The 21,263-nt window shown below is 43.1% G+C and overlaps 1 protein-coding gene across 6 annotated transcripts; it reads right to left on the reverse strand.

The window, feature by feature from the left end:
* Positions 1–1,869: 1,869 nt before the first annotated feature.
* On the reverse strand, positions 1,870–20,012 carry sh3tc2 (SH3 domain and tetratricopeptide repeats 2). Of its 6 annotated transcripts, none has more exons than XM_052048579.1 (24): positions 19,640–20,012; positions 19,293–19,375; positions 15,308–15,402; positions 14,722–14,820; positions 13,304–13,435; positions 12,582–12,709; positions 12,338–12,443; positions 12,091–12,234; positions 11,115–11,310; positions 10,902–10,975; positions 10,602–10,797; positions 10,249–10,385; positions 10,078–10,128; positions 9,250–9,554; positions 8,760–8,954; positions 7,507–8,367; positions 7,202–7,422; positions 5,539–5,705; positions 5,216–5,393; positions 4,982–5,132; positions 4,355–4,477; positions 4,128–4,278; positions 3,854–4,050; positions 1,870–2,798 (listed from the first exon to the last, which is right to left on the reverse strand). In XM_052048579.1, the coding sequence occupies exons 3-24, from the start codon at positions 15,339–15,341 to the stop codon at positions 2,172–2,174; spliced, it is 4,473 nt and encodes a 1,490-aa protein (XP_051904539.1). In that variant the 5' UTR covers positions 15,342–15,402; positions 19,293–19,375; positions 19,640–20,012; the 3' UTR covers positions 1,870–2,171. The 6 variants fall into 6 exon arrangements, with proteins under 6 accessions (XP_051904539.1, XP_051905997.1, XP_051905270.1 ...); XM_052050037.1 differs by lacking the exon at positions 15,308–15,402 and adding an exon at positions 17,234–17,329; XM_052049310.1 differs by lacking the exon at positions 15,308–15,402.
* Between the last annotated feature and the right edge of the window lie 1,251 nt (positions 20,013–21,263).

Below are 21,263 nucleotides of genomic sequence, written 5' to 3' on the forward strand. Positions count from 1 at the left end.
ACTATGAAACTGGGAACCCACACTGTCCCTTTGCTCGTAGAAAAATGATTTTGCAGCACTGAAATGTTTTGCTAACCTTTTTTAGCGCCTGATTACGAAATATATATATATTTTCTTAACTCAAATCATTTGATAAAGCTAATTAGAAGCATCCTATCCTATGGTGTACTGTTTATAAAGCAATATATTAGATATACATGTCTTCTTGTTGATTATACATTGAGCGTAGGTGCAACAGTCAATTTAACTATTTAATTTGTACAAATAGTGTTTTTAATCTGCACACACAAAAGTAATTCAACAATTCGCTGGCTTTTACACTCAGCCCAAGTGTAACAAAACATTGCTTTTGTTATTTCAGCTTCAGCCACTTTACAAGCAACACCCTGCACCATACAGCCAGGGATTGCCGTTCCAGGTTTGACTTTGTTTGTTTCAAGCTTGTTTTCCTGTGGTTTTCCAAGTCCTTCTTTGCATTCAATGGAACGCTGGGCATAAAGAATATTTTGGTAACTCTGGGAATACTTAGGAAAAAAGGAAGCACAACTCTGTGCTTGTTTTGGCAGAGTTGAATAGAGGTTTGGATTTGCTATGCTTGTGGGGGAGGAAGAAACTGCGGGGCTGTTCAGTATGCAGGTCATGTGTGCAAACTCTTTAGCCTGTTAAATTTCAACACGTTAACCCCCGCCCCCATTCAATTGTTTTCAGGGGTCCTTGCTTTCTTAAGTACAAATCCACATGCATTTCATTTTGCAAAACCTTTGACTTTACTCTTCCTGACTTGTTTACTTGACGTACACTCCACAGAGTTTTCACATACTCCTACAAAATATTGTACAAGCAAGATGGACAACTGGGCAAGCTCGTTAGACTTCAGTGTCTTTCACCTGTTGCAAATAACTTGAGCAGCTGATGTGGCACACTGGCCATTATCACTTTTTAACCAAGACTGCCCCCATTTGGCAAAACTAAAGAATCACATCGTCTAGAATTGTTATTCGTTGAGCTCGCATGATTTCGTTATTTCTGTCTTATGTTCGTTATTTCTCTTATGTGGGAAGAACCCCATTGGAAAATTTATATTTGAAATAAACTCAAACAAGTCACTAGAGCATAAATAAATACATATATAAATAAATAACGACGTTTGTGTGTGACATCGCTATTTTATATTAGCATGTGTGTAATATAAATCCATTTTTTGTTGAGATGTTTGTTTAGTTTCCATCCATTTAAAGGGTCATTTTGATTTATTGCTGTAGTTTTCTTTTATTTTGTCCAATCTATGAAAAAAAGTCATGTTATGCCGCTTGATGAACTCTGATTCACAATTAAGGATTAAAAAGCAAAGTCATTGTGATCGCGTCAACGGACCATCTCTATATCTGTCCGCGGAGACCTTAGAGATTCTCGTGTGCTGGTTCGGCATCAAAATCGTCAGGATACCAGAGTGTCACATCAAGTATGTCAAGAAGCTTGAGAAGAGTCAAGTAAGTCAGTCTCCAGGCTACGACTTTGTCCAGTTCCAGGAGCACAAGCAAGGTAAAATGCTGCTTAACCCTGCCCGCCAAAAACAAATAAACAAAACAAAAATGGAATGAGAGAAGAGGACAGCGTGAGCTGCGCAACCGGTCAGAGATGCCCTTACAAGATTAGCAAAGACAGCACACTCAAAGCTTAAAGCTAAGCTTTGCTGATCTACTGTTGGACAGTTTTTGGTTGGCTACTGCAAAGGAGTTCCCCATTTTTGGAGCCCTTTTAACTTTTTTGAGCACATGCCCCTCCAAAAGGTATCGTCTCTGGAACCAAGCATTAGTCACAAAAAGCACCCAAGGTCAATAAATACAGATAGTAAATAATTATTGAGTGTTCTCACTGTCAACATTAGTCAAAAATAATTTATTAGAATTGTCATCTTTTCAAATGTATTCTTAGTCTTATTAACATATTATTTGACATATGGGGCAGAGGTATAAAAGACATAGAAAAACTCTTTCATTTTGACAATGTTCATAAAAAGACAGTTTAAAGCTCGTAAGAACCCTCACCTCGTTCTAAATAAATAAGTGCCATTTTGTTGGAACACTGTGTTTTGTTAAATGGCTCAGACATATGTCTAGAGACAAAGGAAATGAAGAACAAAGTGCCACAGCGCGCGCATGTGAATCCACTCAGGATGAAAGGTTATCAACCCCGCTGACAGAGGCAGCGGGGTCTTTCTGATGAAGATGTGGATCTGTGACCAGTTCCTTGTCGGGATCGAGACTTGTGTTACTGGTCAAATCATTCCCATCTATCTGTTTTGGGGACGTTTGCACAGTGTCCGTGGAGCTGCAGGAGTCTGACATGTATTCTCTGGCTGTGTCAAAAGACTCAGTCCAAATGCTCTCACTGTAAGACTGTGAGCTAAGAAATGCAGTGGCGTCACCAAACTCTTTGTTCGTGTCACGAGGAGGAATGTGGTCATGCTGTCTTTCGTTAAGTTCATTCAGTCTTTCAGCGTTTCTGTGGGTAGCCGCTTGTATCCCAGAAGTTCTTGGGAATGGGTCACTGTCACAGTGTTCACTTGTATCCTTTCCAATTTCCTCATTCACAGTGGAGTCCTCTGCCCCTGACAGAACTCTCTTCAAGCTATTGGCTCTGTCTCTGTATAGCTGGCATAGCTGAGCGTCAGGCATGTGGTTGCCGTGGATCTCCGCTAACTTCATATACACTACGTATAGAGCCTCGGGGTTTGCTCGATCCTCCAGAGCGGCTGCCAGAGCGAGGTGGAAATAACCCAACGCATCCAACGAATCCTGGAGAGGAAGCGTATAGCCTTAGAATTGAAATGCATCATGTTTTACTATTAGAATTCAAGTAACAAACAAACAAAAATGAAAAGATTGTAAAGCCTAATGAGGGTGTGGACATGGCATTGCTGGGATTTTTTTTTTGTTGCACATATCCTCAAAGTGTTATTATGACTGGGTCAACAGTAATGGAATAATTGAAATTGTACACTACTAAATCCCTGACACTCCCGAAAGACTGTTAACTGGGTGAACAATTCACAATGAAACTTACAGTAAATGTAATATTTGTAAAATAAAATCCCTAATGGCAGACTTAAAGAGGTACTGTGCTTAGTGGACGAGTCTAAGCTAGTTTCAAGTCTCACCAGATCATCCATCCATCCATCAATTTTCTGATCCGCTTTATCCTCACAAGGGTTGTGGAGGGTGCTGGAGCCTATCCTATCCGTTTTCGGGCAGTAGGCGGGGAATACCCTGAACCGGTTGCCAGCCAATCGCAGGGCACACACAGACGAACAACCATCTGAGCTCACACTCACACCTAGGGGCAACTTGGAGCGATTCATTAACCTACCATGCATGTTTTTGGAATGTGGGAGGAAACCGGAGTACCCGGAGAAAATCCACGCAGGCCCAGGGACAACATGCAAAATGCACACAGGGAGGCCGGAGCTGGGATTGAACCCGGTACCTCTGCACTGTGGTCGACGCGCTGAGCACTGGACCAGCGGGCCGCTAATCAGATGATGTAATGGCCAAATGTGGTCACTTTTTTTCAGGGTTTCCAAATGGCTATCATGTAGCATTTTAAGGTAAGGTGATTGACTTGACCATTGAAAATTGAACCACTGCACAAGAGTTTGGACTAAGTCGATCGATGACAGATCTTGTTTTCCGGATTTACAGATCTTGTACGGCTTATGTGTCTGTTATTTATTTTTAATTAGTAGGTGCGACCTAAGCGCCAGTGTGATCTCCAAACTGAATTTTACGGCCTCTGAATGCTCGTCCCTTAGCATTTGCACAAAGGAACTATTGTGTGATTGTCCCTGTCTTACCTTGAGCTTGTGCAGAGTGAGATTTCCCAGCCTGCAGTAGACCTGAGTGTAGTAGCGAGCCTCCTTTGGGTGCTGCATGACGGGCGGACAGAGCGACAGGGACTTGAGATAGTAGTTCTCAGCCATCTCATAGTGCTGAAGGTTGTAGTAAACTGTCGCCAGTCGGTGGTAGGCTGTCCGCTCATTTATATGCACACCTGTAAAAACGAGAACGGAGTGGCTGTTCTGAAGTTGTAAGCCGATTGTAGTTGTAACTCCGTAGCCTTGCTCACACCTGTTTTGTTAGCTATTTCAACAGCTAGCATAGCATATTGCAGAGCCTCTTCTTGTTCCCCCTGTTCCATTAACAGCGCTGTCAGTTTACTCAACAAACGGAACTCCGAATGGGTGTCTCTGATACTTCGGGAAAAAGGTAAACTGCCATCCTTAAACAAAATAACAAAAAATGAATGTCAACACATTTCAAAAGCAACTTTTGAACAAATAGTGTTTTCCACTTGCCCTGTAGAAAGGTAATGAGGCCATCCTGTTCCTGTGTCCTTTAAAATAGACATCCCCCGCTTCTTCATAGATGCTCATCGAGAAATGAGGGTCATTCATTCTCAGGGCTGTCTTCACTGCTGCCTGTCAATCAATCATACTTAAGGTTTGTACAAAATAAGACACTGATCCTGACTATAAGCAACAGCGTAGTCGTTTCCATCCATCCATTATCTGATGCGCTTATCCTCACAAGGGTCGCGGGCGTGCTGGAACCTATCCCAGCCGTTATCGGGTAGTAGGCTGCAAGGTACACCCACACTATATATGGTGTTAATATGTTGCAGTTATCTTATGTTTTGTTTTTCAAGTGAGGAAGTGTAACAGGTAGTCAAACATTACCATTGTACTTTTTGAATTGGAATAAAATATTTTTTGACAACGCTTCGTGTGTGTGTGTGTGTGTGTGCGTGTGAAAATGGCATATATATCTTATCAGACTTAAAGTTGCGTGTGTGCATTTACTGAGCAACAAAATGTGATTGCCACCCCTGCGCCGAAAATCCCCCTCTCAGATGTGTTCTGAAATGGTCAGCATCCCCAAATTTCTGATCCTAGCAGATATCACGCAATCATAGCCCTTCTCACCTGCAGGTACATGTCAGCCAGCTCATCCTCGTGGATGAGATAATAGATCCTTCCCACCTGCAACCAGGTCTCAGACTCTTCTTCTCTTTTGCCCAAATCAATGGAAATCCTCAGGCTTTGCTTAGTGTAATCCAAAGATTTACGAGACGATCTGTACCACACGTTTGAAAACTGGCTCGGTTGTTTGTCATCAAGAAGCATGCTGTGAAATGCTGAATGCGGATTCCAACTCACCTCTCGGTATTTAGTGAGAGGTAGAGGCTGCTTAATATTTCAAGGTACTCTCCTTCGAGTCTCTTATCTTTCAGCTCTCTGGCTACTGACACACAGTGTTCATAATAGACGATGCTTTGTCCGTAAAGCAGCAGGTCTGAATAGAGCCGACTCAGCACCTTCGCCACCACTAACTGACCTAGGCAGGGAATACAGCACATTTTTAATGCAACAAATTTAACGCTGTGACTGTCAATTGTTTTTCCGCCACTAGAGGGTGTACAAAGTACAATTTGGGTCATGGGTCACGTTTGTGTTTCTTTTTTTTTTTTTTTTTAACTTACTGGGCAAATTTCTAGCATGCAGCGCTATCAGAAGTCCCATTTCATATGAGACCCTGATTTGGTGACTCTTCCCCCTGTCTTTGTAACTCTTCCCCAGCCAAAGGAAGGTCTGCACATGCTCTTCATCGGTGGGGCTCTCCCAGAGTCCCAGAAAAAGTTGCAGAGATCTAAGAAAAAAAAAAAAACTCGTGTCAATTCCAAGAACACAGTTGCAAAGGACTACTGAGCTGTGAGATAAGTCTGTTGGAAATTTCAACCGGCAAGATCCTGAGAAAAGTCAACACGCTTTTTATTCTACAATAGAAATATAATAGACATTTGAACATGTGACAGAATTGTTCTTTATTTAGATTTGACCAAGTGGCATGAGAGAGAGAAAAAAATCTTGCAATTATATATCCTGATAACAATATCAATCCCAGTTAGTGGTGTCGGGAACAAAATTAGCACATTTTCCAATAACGACGAACCTAATGCTTTACTTTTCCCACTGGTCAGACTTCAGCTACTCCTCAAAGTCTTGTAACCTTACAATGTAGCATTACATATTTACTCCAGATTACAAATAGTTTATTTCAGATTTTTTACTGGCGAATTTCAAGCCACCAATAGATTTAGTCTTGCCACATATAACCAATGAAATTTCCCCCCCATCTCTCTGCTGATTGGCTACTGACTCTCACCTTCATTGGCAATAGATGGCAGGCGCCAACACAGCGGCACAGTGAATCCGGCTCCCAAATCCATCACTGTGACCACTTCTTTGCAATTATCTACTTTTTATAACATGGAGGGAGAGCCACGGCTAATAAATGGCCAATTTTGTCTTTACGGCTACATATATGTGTTGCAGCTTTTAATCAGGTGCACGTTGTAGTCTGGAAATTACAGTTCTTTGTTAAGTAGAACTAAGGGGTGTATAATGACCAGTTGCACAGTCTGAAGAAATGCAATTCAAGACCCGAGTGAAATTATGACTGATTGTTAAGATATTTTGGTGGATCTCATCATACTGTACACCTATGTTGGGGTGCTTGTCCGGTGCTTCCTTTTACCTCATATATCTTTCTGAGTGCTAACAATATGACATTTTCCCTCTATGGACTTAAAGTAGGGTGGCCCGGTAGTCCAGTGGTTAGCACGTTGACTTCACAGTGCAGAGGTACCGGGTTCGATTCCAGCTCCGGCCTCCCTGTGTGGAGTTTGCATGTTCTCCCCGGGCCTGCGTGGGTTTTCTCCGGGTGCTCCGGTTTCCTCCCACATTCCAAAAATATGCATGGCAGGCTGATTGAACACTCTAAATTGTCCCTAGGTGTGAGTGTGAGTGTGAGTGCGAATGGTTGTTCGTCTCTGTGTGCCCTGCGATTGGCTGGCAACCGATTCAGGGTGTCCCCCGCCTACTGCCCGGAGACGGCTGGGATGGGCTCCGGCACCCCCCGCCACCCTAGTGAGGATCAAGCGGTACGGAAGATGAATGGACTTAAAGTACTGTGTTCTCATCACTGTACCTGCATCATAAGATAAGATATCCTTTATTTGTCCCACACTGGGGAAATTTACAGCCTCCAGCGGCAAGAATGTGGGTAGAAAGAAGAAAGAAGAAAAAAACAAACAAACACCGTTCAATAAAGTGCAATATAAATCATGAAGTAGGGTATCTGACCTGACCAAGAAACGTTCTGCCAGTGTCGACGCCCCAGTATCCAGTGCCAGGCAGCCCAGGTTGGCCAGTGCCAAGGCCTGATTCCTCTGGTTTCCACTTTCCCGGGATATCACCAAGGCCGAGTGGAGTTGCCAGCCTGCCTCTGGTATGCGGCCTTGCTGCCTCAGACACAAAGCCAAGAGGTTGTGGATGACACCTCTTTGAGTGGAGCTATCTGATCCCTGCAAAGTGGTTGAACATGAAAACAGAACATAAGTACTCTACGAATAAGCAAAAACAGAAATGAGTTTCGAGTGTTTTTATACCTGAAGCGAGACAAGCAATGGTCGGAGGACACCCTGAGCCTTCTCAGCTTGGCCTGTTAATACCAGCAGCCAGCCAAGCAGCACAGAGGCCTCAAAGCCTTCCTCCTCATTGATGAAGCCTCCAGTCTCCACTGCTCGTTGAGCACAGCACACAGCCTTATCAAGGGCGCCATACTGCTGGTAAACTGAGGCCAAGCCCAGACATAGGTCTCTCTGCGACTTTAAGTCCCCCTCTTTCTCAGCTATCGCCAGCGCCTGCAGGAGGTAAACCACAATCTGGGCAGGGAGCAGGGAGGTTTCCTCCTTCCAAAACGGGTTCAGGCGAGCAGAGTTTCTGATAAACCTCTCAATCCTCTGGAAGGCGTCATGGAGCGAGTGGTCTTGTCTTGAGTCAAGGCTCAGAGAAGCTAGCACCAGATAAGGCATGTATTTACGGTGATAGAGCAAGCTCAAAAGCCAGTTGAGGTCCAGAGGTGCTATCCCAGATCCGTCGTTCGCGGAGAGACTTGAGGAGAGGAATTGTAAGCGCTCAACAAAGGGAAGAGCGTCATCAGGCTTCCTTAGAAGTAGGAAGAGGCTGGAGATAAGGTAGCAAACACGGGCCTCCAGATATTTATCCCCTGTTACCATCGACCTCCTCAGAAGCAGTTTCAGCAGCTCGATTTCATCAGAGGACGTGTAGGTATGTTTGGGAAGACAGAGAAGCACAGCGCTGGCCTTTTCCAGGGTGAGGGGCAGCTTGTCGCTCATACGCTGCTTCAGGTAGACGGCTGTGAGGTTGGTGAGGAGAGCGATCAACAGCGGTGTGTCACGAAAACTGTCCACTTGAACACTCAGTGCTTCCTCGTAGTATACACGAGCCTAAAGTAAAAAGGGAGAATTTTGATCAGAAATGATCCATGCACAGATTTTTTTTTAATGGATAGCAATGTTTGTATGGAAATGATATTCAATACATCACAATCAGAATAGACCATTCTCAGTAAGACAAAATGCAGTTCTATGTCACAACCTACCAGCCTAATAAACTAATTGTTGAATTAATACTTTCCAGTGTCAATTACAAGTGAGCAATATCATCTTTCGTTTTAATACAGCACCCCGTCACCCCTTTGTATTGGATCTCATTCCATTTTGAACTTGGACCCAGGCAATTGTTGACATATGTATGAGGTTTTAATCCTTTGAGCGATGGGCAATCAACACATTGATTAAAGACAAAAAATGGATCAGGTGTATCTAATATAAATGACCTGCGATAGCTTGAGCTTCCTGGCGCAGAGTCTTCCCAAGAGGAAGCACGCTCGCCGACGTGCCCAATGCATGCCCATCCGTTTTGCACACTCCCTTACACCTTCAAGCTGACCTGAGAGTTCACTCTCGCCCTTCCCATTGAAGGTCACCCACAGGAAGGAACACTCGAGGTCATACAGGGGAAGGAAGTCTTCCTAGGGGAAAACAAACGCATAAAAAGAGTCTCCTTGCAGCTGTTGATTCGTAATTATAAAATGATGAATTGGAATCACATCAATTACGACGAGCATTATCCGGTGTTGCAAGTATATGAAGTCACGTGTTGGCAACTTTTAACTGAAAAAAGATCACGCAAATGAGTCATGCATGACTCAGAGCCTGGCAGCACAGAAATTGATTGCCATGAACCGGAAGCTAACATATAAAATACATTTTAGCACCTGGCTTGCAAGTGATTACTGTAAGTGGGTGGATTGCACCGTTGCTGACCTGAAACTGGTCATGGTTTAGCAGGATCAACGTTGGGTCACTAACTTCTGACTCGTCCCTTTCCCAAATGTTTTCCTCCAAGAAGAGAGGCGGTTCCTCCTGGAATTCACCGAGCTCTCTAAATGTGTCATCGAAAGTGAAGGACAGGTGCTCTCCCTCCTCTGCCAGAGCATTGCGGGACTGACAGAGTGACACGCGCGGTGACGAGTGCGATAGCGATGGGTGGGGGGAGGAGTGGTTCGGAGGCGTTCCGTCGCTTCTCTCCGACATGACACTCTGGCGAGTGCTTGTAGGAACCTTGTGATCTGAGAAGGAAGAAAGATTATTTTAGTAACACAAATGAAGGGATTAAAAATAAAATAAAAAAAGCTTGTTTAATGCGAGTGCCACACAGCCGGTCCATCCACTTTCTCGACATTTTATCCTGTTCAGTGTGACAACAGGCGCTGGAATACATATCAAGTCATGGACCGGCCGTCTGTCAATCACAGAACCAACGTGATTGTGACTGTTAATGGGAAAAAGTACATCAACGTTAATTATGTGAATCACTACATTGACGGGAGGGAACAAAATATGTGATTATCCATAGAATAGAGAAGGGACTTTTTGTAAATTAGAAAAAAAAGTGACATTATATTTTATTCCTTGATGTTCTGGACAATAAGAAAACAAGCCAGCAATGAGGTGGGATCAACTTGATTGTTTTTGTGTTTTAGCTAAACAGTAAATTACTTTTAGGTGCGTGGCAGGCATAAATGTTAAAATTTTGGATGAGATTTGGCATAAGTGTAGTATTAATCCATTCAAAAATAAGTAAGTGTTTACCACGTTTGGGCCGATTCCTGATATACATGAAGTCAGACTCATCCAGCCTGTCTGGAAACACAGATAAACATCGGGTTGAAGATTTCCTGCTCATAGCAACGACTGACACCGGACTATATTTATTTTGTAACTATTTTACAAGCCGACGATGACGAATCTTTTGCGCTTTACCTAGCCTGTATACAGAGCTGATGTCAGATGAGAAGAGCCTTTCCAGGAGGTTGCTATCGCACGGCTCGTAGCTAAACAGGCTGGTTTGAGCCAGCGTGGCTCGCTCCTCCTCGGTCAGAAAGACCAAATGTCTTTGTCTGTACAAGAGAAACAAAGGCAGCATTCTCATTTGAACTGTGGCCCTGGTCTTCTCATGCTTTCCACACCGTCTAGAATGCAGTTATGCTACATGCATTAATTTGGTAAGAAAACGCGAGGTAACTCGTGGTTTTATTAAGCATGAATTTCTTTGTGTGTGGAAAGGACCAATAACGTCCAAGCAATACTGTAAAATGGGATTGAATCTTATTTACAGTGACAGGGTATCCAGAGGCTTCACGTGGGCCTTGTGGATAAAGCCAGTCCGACCAGTGGAGGAGTGTTTTCCGATGAAGACGCCAAGGCCTCGCACCATGAGACCTTGAATCTCGACAACGTCCCCTTGATTTAGCTGGAGCTCATCTTGAACCAACGGAATGTAGTCGACCACGGCTACACACGAACCTGTCACTGGCAAGTTTGATAGGGAGAAAAAAAAAGATAAGAGTCACCATAAACGACTTGGAGAGAATGGGAGTTAGTGTGTGTGTATGTCTGTGTGTGTGTGATTCTACCAAGTGGATGTTCAAACGCTTCTTTTTCTGTTGGCGAGCACCCGGCACAGCCCGGGTAATTCCTCAGGAACCACCTGACCGATGGAGACAATGGATTAGTAGACATTTATACCGCTTGTTTGTGCACATAGTCACCCCAAATCAAAATGAAGCAAGAATTTTATCTTGCATCATCAACTCGCAATCGAGAAAATCAAAAGGAGAAAGTCTCACTGGTAGAAAGGGTAGGGAAGCGGCTGAGTGGCGGTGACTGGCACGAGGCCATGATGGCCAGTGGTGAGCAGTGTGCCCTCCCACATGTCCTCCTGTCCTGTGTCCTTCACCATGAGAAGATCATTCTTTTTGAAAGACAGTTGATCTTCATCATCCTCGTCATGTCTTGTGCACAGTGCCTTAGCAAAGAAAGATCCTGTAATAATGTTCATTCATGAATGCACACTTTAGACAACTCAAAAGATATCAAGTGTTTTTATTCTGTTTTGTTCTGTCCCTTAGACATGGATGAAGGATGTTTAAAACCAACTCAATCAAGTTAAAGTCAATCTCGTCACGGTTTTGCAGCACTGCAGTCTTACTTTGCCCGAGGAATATTTTTGATTCCTGAAATTATCCCTGCATACGGCTGAAGTACAACAAGTAGGATAGTAATAGCTTTGGTGTAAAAGCAAAGAGCTTAGAATGTGGAAAAATATCAAGGTCACATCAGTGGAAAATGCGACTGCTCAGCAACACAAAGGATTTATACAGATGAGAATAACGTCTGGACATGAGAAGGCTTTAGTAGAGAAGCTATACATCTTACGACAGTAAAACTAATTAGCTTGACAGGAAAAAGGCTTTATTATATTAATGAGGGTCAAGCATCTCCAGTGGCAGCAATCACATTTAACAGCTGTTTATTATTGAAATGATAAAATTGCTAGTGTTGAAGCAAAAGACAGTATTGAAGGTACGTACGTTTTTTCCAAGAACCAACGGATTATGAATGACAGGTGTATTTACTGGACTTCAATCATTTACACTGATTGAACCCCAGCGTAAATAATTACAAGATTTAGGTCAGTAACATACTGTACATTTGAAGTATTAATAAGAATTGCACCTGAAGAGCATCTTTCAAAAACCCAAGTAACTCAGGAGGACAAGTAAACAAAACTTAGGTATATACCTTGTGCGTGTTATTTCCTACCTTCCTGGAGTAAAAGCTCAAGATAGAGTGTGGCCAAATGATCCTCATCTATTTTTACATTAATCTCCAAGTCACTGAGCAATTTTGGCTCAAGCCAAAAGGACTGATCACACAGGAAGTTCTCCAAGCACCGTGCCACGTAACCTGTCAACAATGCCAATCATAAGAGCCAGAATGGTAACGCAAATCAGTGGACATGAATATTGCAGTAACGCTAATATACAAATTACACTCCGAGAAAACCTACCTAATGCTAGATATGTCGAAAACTTCCAGAGTTCCTCTACAGTTTTAAATGTGAGGATAAAGCTGTCCTTCTCTGCATGAACAGACACCAGACGTGCAGATAGGTCCTGCAAGAACAAAGCCGAACAGAACAATCGACCAATGCATTTTACACTGCATTGTGTAACACCACGCACCTCACCGCGTTATGCGAATATTCATAGCCATGTTTCTGCAATCTATTGATGTCTATCATGTTCACGCACCTTAAACAGCTGGATGACATCTTTGCTATTGCTCTCCACTACTCGGAGTCGGGTGCGCAGGGCCTCCTGGAGAGCCCGGTCTGGGTCCTCACTGGAGCGTCGGCGTCCAGTGAAAAGGAGAGTAACTTCTGGACAGTACAGATTATGTCAATCAGATGTGAGAAAGATTGTTTCCATAAAGCATACTAAAAGTAAAAGTGGACTGGTTTTACTGCCTGCAAGCAAGATAAAAACTTTCAGAGGTTCCTTAATGACTTTCTATGGCAGCTCATATTACAGCGAGATGCTCTGTGAGAACCAGCATAGTCCCTTGAGGAATAACAATGCTATTAGATTGCTGACTGGACTCTCCATGTGGCCATTTAAATCCATTTGAAAAGCAGAAACTACAGGGTGTGATGGGCTTAAGACGCTGAGTAGGTAAATTTGTCCTGTTTGCATGCCTGACTAAAACCCCTTCATTAGTCAAAATATAGTACAAGCCTGTCAGTCCATTACGGTGAGAAGCAGCGGCACTAAAACTACAAAGCTTCCAAGAGTCACAAACAATCTTTTCACCGTGTCAAATGCTCCATTTATCGAGGTCGTTCAGGCCACATGCAATACTACCGTAATATTCATTTGAAGATGTCCTTTTCTTTCAAAGCAACAACAAACTCAATTAAAATACCATATGCGATCTATTCAGGACTACTGGTGTAAAGTGCAGCATCAGAAAATACCTGGGGCGCATTTTTCGCCCAGTGTCATCCGACTTCCTTTAAGAAATGCCTCTTTTCGCTTCCAGTAGTTATTTGGCTCTGGTTCTCCTTCACCTGACTCCACAACGGGGCCATCCTCCTCCTCACCTACGCCTGATAAAAGAGCACATTTTATTAATACCACACCACGTATGAAGGTATTCAATGTCCGAAATTCACTTTTACAGAAAAATACAACCTGAATCTTAATTTTTGGGGTTGACGTGCAGAACTTACCCAAACAAAAAGGTCGACTTGCTTCTTTCCCCAAAAATGTTTGTTTGTAACGCCCCCACCCCCACCTCTCCACCCCACCCCGATTCTCGCATCATCAACAATAGAACATGGGTGAGTGTAACCCAAAAAAAAACAGCTTTGAACCAAAGCCGGCAAAAACAAGCTTTTTGTGAAAAGAAATTGGCGGATCAGATAAAAGTAGACCTTTTTGCCACCTCAAACTATAAACCAACACATGGAATGGCCCTACAAACAAGCAAATTTTAGTTGAGTTGAATTGAGAAACCCCACACTTGACGAATATAAATCAGTGCCAGTAAACTAGTTCGACTACAAGTTGTTTCAATAATTTTGACCATCTCGAAGGTACAGTATGTAATTGATATTTTCTGTTTCCTACTCTGTATTAAAGATGTGCGTCTAATATAAAGAAAGTCATGTAATGAAAGTTATCTCGAGGGCGGGGAAGAGTGCTATTCAAAGTGTGCTGCAATGACATGATTATCACCACGGTTATCTTGATCCTGTCATGCATGACACTCCTTCATACCTCACAGGATTTACCACTCCATTAGCTTCTATTAATTTGAAGTGTGTGTTTGCTTTTTCTTTCATTTATGGTCATGCGGTCACAGAAGCACACGTACGCACACGCACACAGTGCGAAACCTGCACCAGATGATCGGTGTTTCATCTGTATGTGACACACCTCCAGCACGGTCATAGTACTCTTCCTCTGCATGTTCATCATGTCAAAGTGACGAATGAGCCCAGAATTGATTTGGTTTATGGTTTATTCCACAGTGAATAACTTTTTTATACTTGCATGGTAGGGAAGAAGGCTAAAAAAATAAAAATAAAAAAGTGCGACACACGAAACTCACCTTCAGCGATCCTCCCGCTCTACTTCCTCATACATTCCACCATAAATTAAAGGGTGAGTAGGTTTTTTTGTTCTTGTTTTGCCATCACTATCAGTCAGAGAGATGCTTAGTATTGCAAATCCAAATGAGATCAGAGGATTCCCATGGTTTGTTCCATAAAGCAGAAAGAATTTACACTAACACTTTCTCAATGATTTGTCTGTTTGTTCCTTGGAAGTCTGTCAAACAAATTTGATTATGAAAAGCGCAGTAAGCAATCTGCTGCATCACACAGGCTACCTTCAGTCATGATGTAATTTCTTGAAAAGTGTTCGTGGGTCCCCCCGAGAGTATATGCTGGTTCCCTCCACAAGGCATCCAGCTCAGCAGGAGATATATCTGTAAAGAGGAACGGAACATATCAGCGCTATTCACACAAACTGTTGCGTCTCAACAGGAAGGGATGGGACAGGTGATACTAATACAAAACGTTAGTAAGGAGGGTTTGGCTTGAGGGAAGACAACATCATCGAGAGCACACATCAGGTGACGTCAAAGAATCCTCCCGACGCACACAACCAATGATTCCTGAGTGCGCACTCGTTTTCAGACATACATTGAACAAATTACACTCACAACTGCGCTTTCCTTATTTTTCAACATGCGGTGTCAGTGCTAAGGTATCCTGCAAAGCGTTCACAAAGACACAATGGAATACACATCTTGGCCACACAATGCAACATGACATGATGTTGGAGAGGACAAGAGCCCATTCTCTTCCATCCCACGAGACAAAACACAGCACCGACAGAACCACTGGGGGGGTCACACTTGCAGGCACACATGCTTCTACAACAGAAAAACACACCATGCCCTTCAATGTTACCTTCTTGGCTTAGTGTGTTACCCATGTTGCACATAGAACTATACTCCACTACTAGTCATGAGAGGGAAGGGGGGGCCAAGTGGGTTGGGACCGACCTGTGAAGGAGGAGAGGCACATTTTGATGAGGGGTCCACAGCAGCAGGAGTTGAGCAGTGGTCTGCAGCAACAAGACGCCATCTGGCCCAAGAAGTGGCAGCTCCCAGGGATCAATGCCATCCCATCAGTTCCCCTCCTGCCTCTGGAACAACAATTCACTCTCTTCCTCTCTGCTGGACAGGCCCGCTTCCCTTTCCTATTTCTGCACTCACATTCTTCTCCTGCTTGGTCTTTCCCTCCCCTCCTCAGTCAGGGTTGAGTGTCCCTTCTTTACAAGCTGCATCTCTTCTTCCGTCTCTAGTCTGGCTCCACTCCGCAGTCCCACCGTATCATTGTGTCCATCCACCTGCACCCACCAGCCCTCTCTCCCTCTCCCTCGCCGTCTCTCCCTCTCTCTCTCTCTCTCTCTCTCTCTCTCTCCCTTTCCCTGCCCAGTCAGTGTGTGAGTGCACAAAGCACTCTTCAATTCATGTGTGTGTGTAGGGGTGGGGGGTTCCGACCTCACAGAGGTTTTCCCTGTCGTGTGTTATGGGGTGGCGGTGAGGTTGGGGGGGTATTAGGGTTGGACTGCTAAAATATGCTCAGAATGTGTGTCACAATGGAGACTGTGTGTGTCTTTTGTGTGAATTGCTGGGATAATTGCTGATATGCACAGAAAGGCAAAGCTATGAAATGGCAGGCAGCAAGGTCAGAGAAAATGAGAGGGAAGAGCAACATGGTGGTATAGATAAAGGATCAGTTTATCCACGTCCCAAATCTCTTTGCCCTCTGATGAATAAGAAACACACAAGGGCACAGTCATCCTGTACCCAGGAATGAAGAAGGTGCATCATTGTTTGGGGTTAAGGATGGGATATAAATAGAGCTGCCGATTATCAAGATAAAAGCCTTTATGCAGCTCTTAGTTAAATTCATAATTTACTCCATTTTTTTTCCTACCCGGTCTAAACAAATAGTCCCACCATTTATGATACTGAACAGTATTTCTTCATCTGGATATGTCTTCTAGTCATCATTTACTGTATTCATGTTTCATAAATGTTTTATTGAAACAAGCACCCTGTAGCAACAAACTGAACAGGAAGCAATGAAAGACAAATGTTTCACATCAGGAGAATGGAAAATAAGTTCCTCATTGCGTCATTGGATAATTTATTATTAATGTGTGTCAAAGGCAATATTATGATAGCTGTGTAATTTTTCTGCCATTTTCACATGAACATCGTATTCTTAATAGTCTGCCACAATTCATTTAGAATAAGTGCACATTTAAAGAAGAAACACTAAAATCCATTTGAAGGCTACATTTGAAAGGAATCTCTCTTCAGTAACAAACAAACAGAACAACATTTAGTTCTTACAGTCAACGTCACTCAAAATCAATAGTATCACACGTCAGCAAAGAAACATCCTGGGCATTGTTTAACATATCATCCACAGTCACGGTGTTTTGATATCAAATGCACACCTATACTAATTTTGCCCAACACAATTACAATACACGCATGAACAAATTTATGTAAAAAGCGATGTTTAAAATAATTACTCCTCATTGCCTTCTGAGTGAGGTGAAGAGACTTGTGTTGGTGGACGCGGCTCTCGCTTTACGCTCTGACTGTGTAGCCATTGTTAGCCTCTAGCTAGCTCATGGCGAAGAGACGTGCAGCTTTTTTCGTACAAGCCTAATTACTTCCCCTCACCCAACATCCAGTGTTTGAGTGTACAAAGCACTCCTCCATTCAGCGAGTCAACAGGTGACGAGACACAAGGAAAGGTGCTGGCTTTTCTTTTTAACTGCCTTATGGTGGAAAGAGTGATTTGCATGCTTGCCTTGCAATCAGGACGAATTGTTTTGGGAACATTTCTGTGGAGAGTTTGGTCTGCTCTGGCTCACATTGGTTTTATCCGGGGTACTCCGGCTTCCTCCTAACATGCATAAAATATGCATGTTAGGAGGAAGCCGTGTTAGGTCAAGTGAACACTCCAAAATTTCAATAGATGTGAATTTAAGTGTTAATGGTTTTAATCCAATATTATGCCCTGCAAGTGGCTGGTGAGGTTAGGGTGTACCCCACTTCTCATTTGAAATGGCTCCGGTTCCCCACAACCCTTGTGAAAAAGAGTGGCACAGAAAATGGATGGATGGCTAAACTTCACACCGGCTAATAAATGTTCCCATCAGACTATACAGCATTTTCAGACCCGTGATCTTGCTCCCATACAATTAGATATACGAACATCACCTCAGTGAGTCCCCATTAATGAGCTACTTCATTCATGCACACAAATGAAACAGTTGGTGCCTTTCCATCAAAAGAAATAACTTTAAAATAAAATTGCACCAAACTGCATCCTGACAAGCAACAAAGCTCGTGATGGAATGTCCTTTGTGACAAAACTGCTTTTTGCCAGGTCACTTCCGGTCTATCCTAATAGATGCCAGTTGCATTCAGTATAAAGAAAAGAACACTGCGCATACTGTGACATGGCTTGGAGGCACGTTTATGTTCTAGGGCTGCTGTACTAAATCTGGCACAGGATGTTTTTAATACGTGCAGGGTACAATGAAATCCTGAGGCATTCTGGTGCAAAACATGCTGCCCAGGACCCACAAAACACAGGTAAAAACATAAAAGAATATGCCTCACAACAAAACATTGAAGTGTTCTAAAGTGGCCTTAAACTGAACCCTGCTTTAAATTATTTTCAACATCTATAGAATGAGCTGAATGTGGAGTCTGTCGGTGGAGGCCCTTCAAAGCTGAGACACCTGGAGTAAGTTCACTGCTGAGGAGCGGGCCAGCATACCTATCAACAGGCTCACTCGTCTCACTGAGACTTACAGAAATTGTGTAATGACAGTGGCTGCCTCCAAATATTGCACAGCTAAATATCAAGTCAGGGGTACACCATTATTTTTGCCTCGACCACTTTCATTTGTGTTTTTGAAAATGATTATGTTGGGCCACAGATTCTAGTTATTTCAGTGACTCTGAGTTTTCGTTCTGGAATGGAAGGGTACCAACAATTTTGTTCGACTGTGTGTAAAGTTGACACTGTGAATCTTGTTTGCTCAGAGCTCTAGAAGTTATAGTTCTTACTGTCTGTTATCAAACCATTATTTAGGCTACACAAATAAATCTCTTACACCCTCAGAAGTACACTAACCACAGGTACCTGATTGTCTTTCCCTGTTTTGTGCACTGATTGTCAGAGGGAGAGATCAGGGCCATCAATTTCGAGTGGTCAGAATATAGCGTGCCATTGGGTGTTAAATTAATGGCTTGTTCTCAGAGTGCAACCGCTTGTGTCTAATCTAATAAAATCTCTGCTCCGGTGACAGTGTCACATGCTCGGTCATTGCTACAAAACAAAGGGTGGACAGGAGACAACAGTTGTCTATAGTACAAAAACCTGGCCCTACAAGACAAATAACGATAGCCAAAATTGGAATGTGACTTGTCGTTGTGATGTAGAAGTCACAATATCCTCTACAGAGAACAGCTGTGTGGATCGAGCTGCACTTTCCTGACAGCTGGGACATCAAACCGATTCCTCTCATAAATGGCAGCACACTCTGAACTACGTCAATAAGGTCTCATGTCACTGAAAACAAGATAAGTCACAGATACAGCTTGTGTAGCCTTGTCAGTGTTCCCACACCATGAATGAGTTAACTTATCATTCACACACTGATGCCAGAAGTGCAATTGGGCAACTGTGGAAACAACAGTCAATCTAATAAGAAAAATGCACGATACCTGGTTGTATAAATCAATGGTCTTGCAAAATTGAGGGAGTTCTGCAGGGGTTTTTTTTATCGTGATTTTTAGATTTGGAATATGTGGTTTGGTAATATGAGACAAAGGGTATATAATTTTAGACTTACCCCCAGTTAGCTCACTTGCATGCCTGTGGGTCTAGGACTGTAGGACACAGGGAGATTCCCACTGTTGCAGAGTGGCATTTGTACTACAAACAAACAAACTGGAGTTAAATTGTTGCTTTAGTCTTCAGGTTAGACAGTCTTTGGCATTCAACTGTTCATTACAGGAAAACAAAGTACAACATAAGACTGCAGTTTCAGTAGAGCACATCAAATCACTTTCCTGCATGGCATTTGGGAGATTATGGTTAGTACAAGGTTCAGATATGATAACAGGCACTTTTCTGACATTGAGAAAGAGCAAGGCTTTTATGTTTAAAGCGAAAGTCGGTGTTTTGTTTTGTTTTTACCTCTTTTTTTGTTCCACTCTTCCAGCAATTTCTCTTGTGCTGACACGTGTGCGTAGTGCTTTCTGTCTGCGTTTGACCATGCATTTCCAGCGATCGCTGCTTGACGTTGTCTGAAACCCGCAGGGCAGAAAGAGTAAGAGGAGTTCCGAATTGTTCGCTCACGTCAGCGTCGTTTTGCGTTTGCCTTTAAACGCCTCAGAGGCTGTCCCACACCGCATGCCACTGACAGCGGAGGTTAACTCCTCCCTTCGTGGCTCTCTCGCTTCCCTACAATGTCATTACCATAAACGCTTCCTCTCCACCATCGTACAATGCGATTGCTCATTTGACTGCAGTTATTGTAATTTTTTTTAAAACCATTTGTGTCTCGCTACGAGAAGACGGCACTCCGTATGTTTCCTCATTCTGAAACACCAGTCGTACCGGTTTGTGGTGAAAAGGTTGACTGATGAAAAAAAACATGATCCATTCCGGTTTGTCAAATTGTAGTCACCATCGCCGGTCTTCATTCCCGAAACTGTCTAAAACCTTACCCTGCCCTTCAGTTCACATACCATTAAGGCCACCTATAAACAGCAGCGTCACCAACGTGTTGCCCCCGCCCCCTTCTAGGCCAACAGAAGTAATCCACGGTATTTTCTAAAAAAAAAATAAAAAAAAAAAGAAAAGAAAAAGAAATTGCTTGGCAGTGATGGCACATTGTGATTTTCTTGGAATATGGTGCACGTGATCGTTTTAAAATGTGAACACTGGCAGAGATTTCTTTAAAAAAGTGTTGAATATTATTTATCGCATTCCAAATTATTGTGAAAACTCATTAGCATGCTCACTTTTTTACGTGTCTCACTGTTTTACGTGTCTTTACGTGAATGAATATCACTCATTATTAATAATAACATATAATTATCATATAGTGTGTCACACAGAGAGCCCTTTGTGTTAATCAATCGGTATGGAAGTAGCTCTCAGTTTCAAAAGGAGTAGTGACCCCTGGTCTATAGTGTCTATCCCCAATAAGTCCATGGGTGAGCTGGAATCTATCCCAGATGACTTTGAGCAAGTGGTGGGGCACAACCAGGACTGCTTGCCCACAAATCACATACCACATGGAAAAAAACAACAGCATATACTCACAGTCACAACTACGAATATTAGAATATTCAATCAATCACTCAAACGTTATTTCTAAAGCACTTTTCATGCTAAGCAAAGCAACTCAAAAGTCCATCCATCCATCCATTTTCGGATCCACTAATCCTCACGAGGATTGCGGGCCTGCTGGAGCCTATCCCGGCTTCCGGCAGTAGGTGGGGGGACACCCTGAACTGGTTCACAGCCAATCGCAGGGCACATATAGAAGAAAAAACACACGAACACCTAGGGACAATTTAAAGTGTTCCATTAACCTGCCATACATGTTTTTGGAATGTGGGAGGGAACCGGAATCCCCAGAAAAAACCCACGCAAGCACGGGGAGAACATGTAAACACCACACAAGAAGGGCGGAGCTAGAATCGAACCCTGCACCTTTGCACTGTGTGGCGGAGGTGCTAACCAGTCCCCCAACTCAAAAGTTGTTCACTTAATTACAATAATTTAATTGCAAAATGTGACTTATGTTTTA

Source organism: Hippocampus zosterae, chromosome 1 (genome assembly GCF_025434085.1).
Source record: "Hippocampus zosterae strain Florida chromosome 1, ASM2543408v3, whole genome shotgun sequence".
In the NCBI taxonomy this organism is placed as follows: domain Eukaryota; kingdom Metazoa; phylum Chordata; class Actinopteri; order Syngnathiformes; family Syngnathidae; genus Hippocampus; species Hippocampus zosterae.